Raw genomic sequence first — 12,254 nt, forward strand, 5'->3', positions numbered from 1 at the left:
AAACGTATGTTAAACGTATTTGGGTACACTTCTGAAGTTATTTGGGAGGGGAATGAAGGGTAAAGCCTTCATTCAATTTCCACACAGTCAAGATAAGCATCCTAGAAACAATCCTGTCTGCCTTTAGATAGGTTGTTTATATCCAGGAAAAGTGCATTCCCTACTTCCAAAGGGAGAAATGGATCAACCATCCAGAAAGCCCGGCGCTTACTGACCTTCCACATACTATCCCCAAGCGTGCTGACGGAGAAGGCAAAAAATTCAACTGAGAATTATTGGAAAAATATAATAATTTTCAAGTCTATATGCATTTTAAAATTCAAGATTATTTTAGTTTTTTAGAATTATAAGTCTTTGGCTTTAATTTTTTAGAATTATAAAAATTTTAAAATAATTAAAGTATTAAGATAACCATTCATTAATCAAAAATGCAATAAGAAATCTCTATACCCAAACATCACAGCTTAGCTTTAAATAAGGATTGTGGGGCTTTACTTCATTTTTTTCCCTTTGTCCTTTTAAAACTAGTTTGGGAGCATCAATATTAATAATTTTTCCTAGTCATAAATGCTATCGGAACACAACATGAGAGTTCACTGTAAAGGTTAAAATATGTGTACTATAACTCATCAAATACAAATAGGTTAATAAATGATGTGACAAATGTTTTCCTTCATGCTAGAAAAGGTTCTTCATCTAATATTGACAAAAAAATAATACAAGTTGAGTGAATGGAAATTGATAGCTTAGTCCAACCCATGAACCAAAAGCCACTCTGTATATATATATTTATATCCATTTAAAAAGGAAGAAAAAAAATCACTAAATTTCAAAGTAGTTTTGTGCCTCTGACTCAAATTAGTAGTAGAATTCATTTAAAAACATGATGTCAACCAAATGGCATTAAAGTGGTACACATAATATATTTGTTAATGTTTTTCACACTGTAGTTTCTTATCGTAATAAACACAAGGAGATTGTTCTTCCCACATGGTTCTCACCTTTTTTTAAGACATAAGTGACAGAGGATATTTGCATACCTGATGCATTTTCGTAGGTATACTCACAGTCCAATGATTCACAATGCTACTATCAAGTACACAGCAGGACAGGGAGCCCAGGAAGAGCTGCACAGTGGACATGATGCACTGAGGGGTTTGTGTGATTGCCAGTCCTCTGGCTATCAAATCTGCCCTTCCTCTCTCAAATAAGAAAGCATATGGAACACTACTGACTGAGAATGATATTAATTATATAGACAATATTGCATTGGCTTTATTTATTAATGAAGAAAAAGCAAACCAATCTCAAACTTTAGTATTTCATTATTAGTAACTCCTTATTTACCACACATCCCACAACTGATAACAAAACAACACTTTTTAACACTTCATTTCAAAGTCACTGCCATAACGAATTAAAACCCAAACGAAAGTTAACTAACATTTTAATATAGACTTGGCCAGCAACATGATACATTTAATAGATTTAATCTTATTGATGAGAGAGAAATAAAACTGCTTTTAGCTGATTCATTTTCACTTTCAATTTACTACTAAATTTGTGCATAACTGTCACTTCTACTATACTATGAGTGACCCACCACATTTCCAATCTGTTTGTCCCATCTTTGGTATACCCTATAAAGATTAAATTGTATTTTTGTAATAATTACCATTCATAAGCAAGAAAGACCTTAAAAGTTTTTATTATCATCATTGCAACTAGAAAAAAGTAGTTGTTGTCTCCTAAGGTTTTCTTCCACTTATCCATAATACTATCCAATCTCATCTCTTTTATTTATTTTTTTTGTATTTATTTTTTTTTGCTTGCGGAAGACTAACCCTGAGCTAATATCTGTGCCAGTCTTCCTCTATTTTGTATGTGGGATGCCTCCACAGCATGGCTGATGAGTGGAGCAGGTCTGCGCCCCAGATCTGAAGCCATGAACCTGGGCCACTGAAGCGGAGCACGCAGAACTTGAATCACTCAGCCACGGGGCTGGCCCCCAATCTCATCTCTTTTACTGTACTTTTAGCCAAAGGTGAGTCAAAGTAACTGCTCCTCTAGTGAAAATAATAGTGGTCTTTCATAATATGTGACAGAAATTGTCTTATAGAGACCACCAAAATTTATTTTTAGATAAAACTATGTCGATAAATTTTCTTTTGCAAAAATATCTGAAGGTGTTCGATATTAACTTATACATACATAATAAGTATAGACATGTCTAGCTTTAGGAAAATCTAATGGGTGAAGATTCAAGTTTTTAAACAGATATAGGTAACTAGAAATCAGGTGCAGTTTCTAGTAGCTAAAAGATTCTTCACTTTACATAATGATTTATTGGAGAAGTTCATAAATATAGAATTTCTGTATGCATTCAAAATGAAAAAGATTTATAGAATATCAGTTTAGTCACACATTTTAGGAAATATAAACATGACATAAGGAACGTCTGCATTTCTGCTATAAATTAAACGCTGACAAAATGTTACTTACCAATATGATTTCCATTATACTTGCATTTTTAACTAACATTTAGAAAATTGATACCTATAGGTCGGTTGCACATTATATCTGTTAAACACTAACTGAAAACATAAGGTACAAAGCATATCTGCAACGAAAAATCGGACCCTCCTATTGGGATCAGCTAGTCAGCAGCAAGTACCTTTTGGTACTTTATTGAAGTGTCTAAGTTCTTTTCTATGAAACACACACACACACACCTTGACAGCTTACATTATCTATACGATATTTAAAAGGAAATTTTCAAACATAAACTGTTCCACTATAAATTCATGATCAGTCTTGGCTGGATTACCTGAGCAACCTATTTGGCATATTTTTGTTCCTCCATTTGAAATCCAATTATATCAGCAAGATGACTTACCGGACCAAAAGAATTACTGTCAAAACTGTGTCCATGATGATCACCTTCAACCCAGATGTGACCACGGGGGACTTTGACATACCGGTTTTTGTGTCCTATAGTTCTAGAAATAAACAGGAAAACCACTGAGATAAGAAAAGAGATCAACTAGCTAAGCATACAAATTCAGGGAGGGCAAAAATGCTGTTATAAAGATGCATCAGATTATTACAGGTTAACCATGAGGCTACTCTAACCTTCATTTTCAAGTAAGATGAGGTTAGGACCTTGTAAACCTATCCACAGTATTTTTCTTTCATCCTTCTGTAGATAGGAATTTTGTGCTTAAATAAAATGCCCTAGCACCAAATATAATGTTTTGCTACTTAATTTGATTCACAATATCCTAAATATGTTTTTGTGAAATTCAGTAAGCCCTAACAAAATATAGATCTATTTTTTTTTTTTGACATTTGCTTTTATGTCAATGTTCAACTTGGTGTGGGAGATCAAGATTTGGCCACCCTGAAATATATCTCTTTACCTTGATTGTTTTCTCTGAGGGACATTTGACCTCCCCCACTAACTGCCTAAAGAATTTGACATGGTGGCTGCTTCCTGGAACAGATCTTCTATCATGATGGCTGTAATGATAATGTAAAATAGATGTTACAATGGGAGGGGCACCAAGCCACTTTTATCAAAAAACTCTATCTCTCCCTGACCACATTATCTATAGATGATCCTGAAAAGAATTGTCTTCTTGCCCTCTGAAGTCCCAGACCACTACCCACCCCCAACACATTCCTCACCTTTAGCTACAATACTTAAGCAAGCAGCTTAGACAGAGGGACAAGTTGCTCATTTCTGAGTTTCTCCCATGAATACATGCTATTAAACTTGGTATTATTTTCTCCTGCTAACCTGTCTTGTTAATTATTTGGCCAGCCATAAGAACATTAAGGGAAAGGGCAGAGGGGGATTCTCCCTCTTCCCCCACATTGGTCAGCTGCAATCTTCATTTTTTTGGTGAAATAAACTTCTCAAACCAACTGACAGTATTTTTCATAACCTCAATACTCTAAAATTCAGCATATACAAGAAAGAAAAAAACATGGACAATCTTTTTGTCAGATATAAACTATCAATTGACGTCAGTTGAAAATTTCTGATTAGCACTATTTGATTTCATGAATTATTCTTGAAAATGAGAAATCGTTTTTAACAATTTTAAAGACTATTTAAAGATCAGTGATACACATTTCATGGAACATTCTATATTCTTATGGCTGACAAGAAAATGGAATAAAGAAAGGCTCTCTCACACAGTGTTGGTGGCAATGTAAAATGATACAACTTTTTTTCCTGTTTTGCCATCTGGAACCTATTTTTAGCAAATTTATTAACAGACTAAAATGTACGTGCTTTTTGACCTAGTTATTCCACTGGTAGAGATCCATTCCAAACAAATAATCAGAAATATGGACAAATATTTATTATCAGGGTGTTCAACATAGGCCTTTTATTGAAAAAAAAAAAATTATCATCCTAAATATCCAACAACACGGGATTGGTTAAATAAATTATGATACAGCCAATTAAATAAAAGGGATGAGATTAGAATAAAATATTATCCAGATCTTATAATAAAAAATTCTTTTTGGGGCAGAGACGGTTTTCTCCTTCTTTTATTCCCCAAAGCATTCGGGAAAATACATAGCCTAAAGAAGCCTCTCAATAAATGTTGGCTGAATGAATGAATGAATGAATGTCACCCCCAAGTCTCCAGAGCTAAGCCACCAAACTGAGCTTTGCACACCGTTCTTTGAGGTGGAGTCCCTATCAGACCATTTTTGTTAGTTAGTTAGCAAGTGGTATATGCGCAGAAGAATACATAAAAAAGGAAAACCCCACATAAATTGGTGCTACAGAAATTGAAACTATTCATTATCTAGAATGATTTTTAATTTTCAACGAATTTCAGTGTTGAATTGCTTTGCTTAGATCAGTAAATCATTCATGCAAGGAAGCAATGTTGTGGCCATTAGAAACCCACAGTAAGGTAATGACTGCTGTTTATTTTTAATTACTACTGGGAAGAGTTTCAGCCTTTTAAAGAAAAGCAAAAACAAGTTGAACACATCTTACCGTCATATACTCTGTAATATAAGTGTTCTTCAATCAAAATCAGTCAATTAGTTCTTGACATCTCTACTGCTTTTATCATGAGATTGCCTCTAAGAACTAACATCCCACATCAAGTGTTAATGACTGGGAGAAGACCTTTTTACTTAATTGTTGGCAAGGCACACTCTCCTAATAGGTCCAAACATTTGTTTACCTTATTAAGTTGGCTATTTTGGATAAATACTTAGAGAGAAAACAATTACCTATTTTTTTCTCATCAAATAATCATTCAAGCAGAATTATGAAATAAAACCAACATAAAATCATTTCTGCCGTGAAATGGTAGGTTTTAAATCAAGCATATTCTTCTGGAAACCAAAAGAATGATATAAAACTCAGATTCAGTTTCAATGTCACAAAAACCAAGGAGTCAAGATACTTGTGGTAGAAAATCACAATCATGAAAATACCATTAATAGTTGCACATTTCCTTGTATTGACCATCTTATCTAAAAATTTAAATACACCCATCTTCCCATCATTTTCTATCTCCTTAACAATGCTTTATTTTTCTTCATTGCACCTACTAACACTTGATATTCACTTATTGGTCTGTTATTGCCTATCTCCCCCCCAACTAGAATGTAAACTTTGGAACTCTGTGTTTCTTCTTCACTAGAGTATCCCCAGATCCCAGAAGAATGCATAGTACAAAATGCTCAACAAATGTTTGTTAAATGAATGTGTAACTGAAGAACGAAAAATACTGCCAAAAAGGCAGAATAATATAGTGGAAAGTGCATAGAGCCTGGAAACAGACTAAACTAGTTTTAATCTTGATACTATTACTCACAAGTAATCTTGTGCCAGTTACTTAGTTTCTACCTGTATTCGCCCACCTTTAAAATGGGATGAATAAGACACAGCCTCACCGGGTTGCGACGAAGGTTGGTAGTTAGATGAGAATATGATGGAGAGGTTGCTATAGAACACAGTCTCTGCAGTCAGCCTATCTTGGCTTTTATATCTGACAACACTTTTCAATTTTATGTGATCTTGGGCAAGTTGAAGAAACTCTAAGTGTCAGTTTTCTCATTTGCAGAATGGGGCAAATAATAGTACCTAATTCAAAAAGTTGTTCTATGGAGAAAGGGGCATGTATTAAACACCTGATAATGGATTCTCTTATAGTTGAGACTTTTTTAAGTAAAGCACTCAGTATAGTTCTGATGTATAGTAAGAACTCAATAAGTGGTCGTTGTTATTGCTATTGTCTTCCTTTGTCCACTACTTTCTTTCATTTCATAATTCAGAATGTGTTCAGCCTCTACTATCTATTAGCATCAGTCTTTTAAAATTACCTGAGCTACACTTCAACAATTTCTTTTCCCCATATTTGCACTGTGACTATAGGCTATTTTTATTGGTACAATGAATCTTATTTTTCTTTTATTCTTACGCCCTTCTGGGACACTTTAAAACTTACATGTAAAACACAATATATCTGTTTGTGCATATTCAAATATGCAGGGAGTAGTAGGTGAAAGTATCATGTATCTGTTTGTGTTTTCACCTACTAATCACTTGCATATTTGAATATTGCTATGCTAATAGAGAGTGGTTTACCTAGATACTAGACAGGTGTGAAGGAACTCTTTGAGCTGTAAAACCCTGGTAAAATACACGCCATATAAATAGCGCATGTTTTATCTCTCAGGTTTCAAGCTAACTTTTTAAAAAATAACCCAAGGTAGCTTTAAAAAATATGACGTTAAAATATTGAGCTGGTTCCTTTTAGGACTGCCAAAGAAATATAATACACCTAATAGAATTTCTCTAGAGAAGGAATTTTAAATAGGTTAGTGCTCCTGAATTCACATAGAAGAAAGACAAGATAATCTTGTAGGTGATTTAACAGTTAAGGGAGGTGTCAGCCTACAAGGTTGTATGTATCTCTGGTTTGCAAATAATTTTGGTTTTGACAGTCAAAAATGAGTTCTGTACAGTATTCTAACTAGCTGTCTACAAAAAAGCATTTTTAGTACTAGCTTTACCAAGACAAGTTACCTAGGTCTTATGAATGGAATGAAGAATGATTGCCTCCAATTTGATTTGACCTTGAAAACAATGTATTTTTTCTAAGTTTCTGAATCTTTTGAGTGCCATCAGTTGAATACAAAATTGTTGGTGTAATCCTTGATACCACAAGAAGGAAACAAATTCATATTTAAAGTATTTCCCAAATACACACACACACACACATTCTTAACCTAGGTAATTAGTATTAATAATTTGTGGTTGATGGAGATATTTTTATTTCCTCATTTTTCAGACCGTTCTATTGATTTTTCTCATTGTCCAAAGTAGTGGCTGCCCTGAGGATATTTACTGGATCCTAGACATCTGGGTTTTCACTGTCATGAAGGGACGAGGAATCAAGGGCCCAGGACTCTGCAAGATCAAGAGTTGGAACTAGATCTCTTTTATCATCACTGCTAGACTAGACTACAAAAAGCCATCTACCAAAAGGAAAATGAGAAGGACACTGCCTATCTAGGGTTGGCCTCTGGAAGGCAAAACATTCTCCCTTGAGAATCCACATCCTGCTCTCAGATGAGTTTGGGGTTTGAATTCACACTGCTTGTGTAGTCTGGGGAAGTTAAGAATTAACTTTAATTGGCCCCCAGGAATCTGGCAGGAGGAAATAGAAATCTCTTCAGAGATAATCCTTCAATTCAGAGTTTTCAAGTTTTCTATAGATAAGTCTCAGCCAATAGGAACTCACAATCCAAAATAACAGAACTCACAAAAAATAGCAGCATTAATGAGTCAGGACAAACAATAATCAGCAGAATTAGACCAAGGACTTCTAATGCTGGATTTATCAAATATAGAATATAAATTATACATATTTAAATATTTTTAAAAATTAAAAAGGGAATTAAAAACATAAGCAAGGAACAATATACTATTTTAAAAAGACAGACATTTGGAAAAGAACCAAATAGAGCTTCTAAAAATTAAAATATATCATTAAATAGGTGAAATAAAAAGCAGATTAGTATAAACTAAAGAAAGAAGGAAGGAACAGGAATATATATCTAAAAAAATTACTTAGACTATAGCACCGAGACGTAAAGAAATGAAAAATATGAGAGATGTTAAAGAGACATAAAGAATATTACTAGAAAATCTAACATAAGTAAGAGTCCCAAAGGAAGAGAATACAAACAAGGAAGAGGCAATATTTGAAGAGATAGTGATAGAGAGTTTTCCAGAACTGATAAAAGCATAAATTCACAGATTCTGGACTCAAAGTGAATCACAAGTAAGTTAAATAGAAACCACACCTTGATACATTGTAAGGAAATTGCAGAACACTCAAGACTTCCTCCCTCCCAATATTTTTGAAAAGCTGTCAGAGGAAAAAAGGTAGCTTATCCTCAAGGGAATAACAATTAAGTTGACAGCAGAGTTCCCTTGTTAGTGTATAATTTTAAATTGCTGAAATATAATTCAACAATTTTAAGTATACGGTTCAATGAATTTTAAAAATTATACAGTCACATAATCACTAGATCAAGGTATAAAACACTTGAATCACCCAAAAAGTTTCCTCATGCCCTTCTGCAGGCAAATCCGCCCCCACCGCCATCATTGGCTCCAGGTAACCATGGCTGAGCTGCCTTTTGTCACTACAGTTTTGTCTTTTCTAGGATTCCATATAAATGGAATCATTCCATATGTATTCTTTTATTTCTGGCTTTTTTAACTTAGTCTAATGCTTTTGAGATCAATCCATGTTGTTGCATGTATTAGTAATCTGCTACATTTTCTTTTAATGGTATACAGTTATACAGAAATACCACAATTAGTTTATCAATCAATAGTTCATGGACACTTGGGTTGTTTCCAGTTTTGAGCCATTATCAATAAAGCAGGTATGAACATTTGAGTATAAATATTTATATGGACACGTGTTTTCATTTCTCCTGGGTAAATATCTACAAGCGAAATGGCTGGTACCTGAATGTTTAACCTTGCAATAATCTGTCAAACTGATTTCCAAAGCAGCTGTACCAGCAATGTATGAGTTCCAGTTGTTCCACATATCATCAACACTTGATAATTATCATTCTTTTTAATTATAGTCATTTTAGGAGCATACAGTGGTTTTAATGCACATTTCCCTAATGACTAATGATTTTGAGTACTTATTTGTCATTTGCTTTCTTTTTTGGTGAAATAGCTATTAAAGTTCTTAAAAATTAAATTCAGTGGTTCATCTTCTTAATATTGCATTGTATGCAGATATCAGATATATGTTTTGGCAAATATTTTCCCATAATCTGTGGCACATTTTTTTCATTTTCTTAACAGTTTTCTTCTTCAAAGAATAAATATTTTTAAGATTTTGATGAAGTCCATTTAACCAATTTTTTTTCATTTATGGTACATGGCTTTCTATGCCATTAGAAACCTTTACTTAATCCAAAGTCACAAATATATTCTCCTATTTTTTTTCTTCCAGTTTGATAGTTTTAGGATTTTTTTTTAATAAGGTAGGGAAAAAGTTTCAAATTTCGTTTCTTTCTTTTTTTTTTTGGTTGCATTTTTTTAAAGACTATTCTTTCTTCATTGAATTACTTTGTGCTATGGACTGAGTTATGTCCCCTCAAAATTCACATGTGGAACCCTATCTCCCAATGTTTTGGTACTTGGAGATGGGGGCCTTTGTGAGATAATTAGGTTTAGATGAGGTCATAAGGATAGGGCCCTCATGATGGGATTAGTGCCCTTATAAGTAGAGACCAGAGAAGGCAAGCTTTCTTTCTCTTTCTTTTTGTCTCTGCCATATGAGGACTTATACTAATAACATGGAGGTGAGGAGGGAAGCAACTGAAAATAAATTTTTCTAAGGTTTTTGAACTTGTCTAGTGAAGAGTAGACATTTATTATGTTTTGTTCAATATGCATTTAAAACATTTTAAGAATAATAATGGAAATGTAGTCTATAACTTCCAAACCAGTAGAGAAAATAGAATTTAAAAATCTCAGTTAATGCAAAAGAATGCAGGAAAGGACAAAAACATAGAAAAAGCAGGATCAATAGAAAGCACAAAATAAGATGGCATCCAAATACATCAGGAATCATAACACAAGTAAACGGACTAATCTAGCTAATCAAAAAAAATGATTGCCCAACTAGGGAAAAATTCTAGCTCTATGATGCTTATGAGAGAGATACATAAAACAAAAGGACACAGAGAATTTTATAATAATAATAAAATAATAAATCATGAAAATAATAGCTATATTGATATTAGGCGAAATGAGATCAGGTCTCTGAGATGAGACTGACATTTCAATAGGAGCTGATGATGAAATATGCCTATTTTACCTTATAGAAGGATTTTAAGCAGAGAAGTAAGCCTAAAACTCTTTAATGAATAAAGTTAAATTTTGTTTCTTAAAACCCATGTTCAGAGGCAGTATTCTAAAAACTCCAAAGATCTCTTTGCTATCACAACACAGCAAGCTTTTTTGCTATTCAGTAAACCCATTCTCTCTTCTGAGCCTACATGCTGCCAATTGTTACATTTGGCTAGTAATTAAACTCTGATGTATGGAGACTCAATACTCCTTTCCTTGGAGCTTGTACTGAATTAGAAACAAAATGTACGTAATTAACAGAGGGTGAATTTAAGCAAAATAAGTAATAATATTTTTAGGAAGTTGAATCATCTATAGTTAACTGTAAGTGATTACTTTCTTAGGATCACAATTGGAAAGACCCTAGCAATGACCTACTATAACTCCTCTTTGTACAGATAAAGTAGAGGCAAAAAGCATTTAGGTGAAGTCACCTAGTTAGTTAGTGGCAGGGCAAAGACGATAGAAACCAGATTCCATAATTTCCTTTCCACTCCACTATGGATCATAACTATTTGAGAATCCAAAGAATAGTTCTTAACATCTTTTCACTGGAAAAAATGAAATGTCATTTCCTAAATAGACTGTAGACTGTTGCTAGGTGATCACAGCAAATCTATTTAGTTCATTTAAATTAAAAGTAGATTTATACATCTTCACAATAAAGTTACAGAATTAATTTTATGAATTTAATATGAATGTTCTTAGTACAGCTAAGAATTTTTTTAGTGATGAATATTCCTTATGTATTTTTTTCTAGTTTTGGATTATTGGGGCATAAATGTGACAATTTCCTTAATATATAGAATGGTTTCTCCTGTTAAACATACATCTTAAAAATATCTATGACTGTCCATAAAAATCACTGCAATTGTTAGTGAGACTTTGAGAAAGATGTCGATATTTACCAAACATCAGATTCCAACCATGCTAGATCAGGCCATGTATATAACCCATACTTAGGCTATGCTGATCAGTCTAGCAATGGGGTGTCAGTTTATGCTGTGTTATCTCATGTCTTATAGTTAGCTCACAAGGATAAGGTTTTGAATTCTGTGAGAGTAGGGACTCTGCTTTTGCTTTCTTGGTATAAATAAACATTTATTGAATGACTACTGTGTGAAATAGTATAAATGATGTGGGTGAGAGCACATAAAAGAATAAGATCCTGCCCCAGATAATTTATACCATGATTCAAAACATAAGCAACAAAAATGGTCTGTGAAATATATATGATAATCTAAACTATCACAGACGAAATTTAAAAAGTTGAAAGCATCTGCAAGAAAATAATTGATGAATGGAGGAATAAATGAATGAAAGAATGTCAAATGCTGCTAACTGCATAGGTTTCAAAGGATGTTATTGTTTTAGGCTGGAATAGTCAGGAGAGGCATTATGAATATTTGAATCAAGATATGAAGAACAGATAAAAGCTAACAGGTAAAGAAGGTACTGTGGGTTTCAAATCCCATTCATTTACAGGGAAAAAGGTTTCTTTTTCTTTAGTGCATTATTTCCTTGGGATATACCATCATAAATTAAGGAAACTATTTTAATTTAGGAAAATATTTTATAAGTCACTTTCAAATGAAGACATCCAGTCATTATAATTATACATAAAAATTAAATAAATTTAAATTATCTTATTTTAAAGATATTATTATTGATTTTTCTCTTAAATATTCTACATACTATTATAATATATCCAATATTAATTTACCTTAGATCATATTGGGTCAAAAATTTTTAAGTAGGTAAATATCTTATTGAATTATAGCATAATTACAACCATTTTATAAGCTATCTGAATATAGAA

At 33.0% G+C, this 12,254-nt stretch overlaps 1 protein-coding gene across 2 annotated transcripts in view; it reads right to left on the reverse strand.

Annotated features, from left to right (window-relative positions):
• The window catches only part of IMMP2L (inner mitochondrial membrane peptidase subunit 2), an 848,864-nt gene that overhangs the window by 186,227 nt on the left and 650,383 nt on the right, over nucleotides 1-12,254 (reverse strand). Inside the window, exon 5 of one of the 2 annotated variants that reach the window (XM_004418815.3) lies at nucleotides 2,897-2,999. The exons of the other annotated variant lie outside the window; for it this stretch is intronic. Coding sequence (XP_004418872.1) covers nucleotides 2,897-2,999 — 103 coding nt within the window. The remainder of the gene's footprint in view (nucleotides 1-2,896; nucleotides 3,000-12,254) is intronic. 2 annotated transcript variants of the gene reach the window in all.

The sequence above is a fragment of the Ceratotherium simum genome, chromosome 1 (genome assembly GCF_057802395.1).
Source record: "Ceratotherium simum simum isolate JZ-2026a chromosome 1, ASM5780239v1, whole genome shotgun sequence".
NCBI lineage: Eukaryota > Metazoa > Chordata > Mammalia > Perissodactyla > Rhinocerotidae > Ceratotherium > Ceratotherium simum.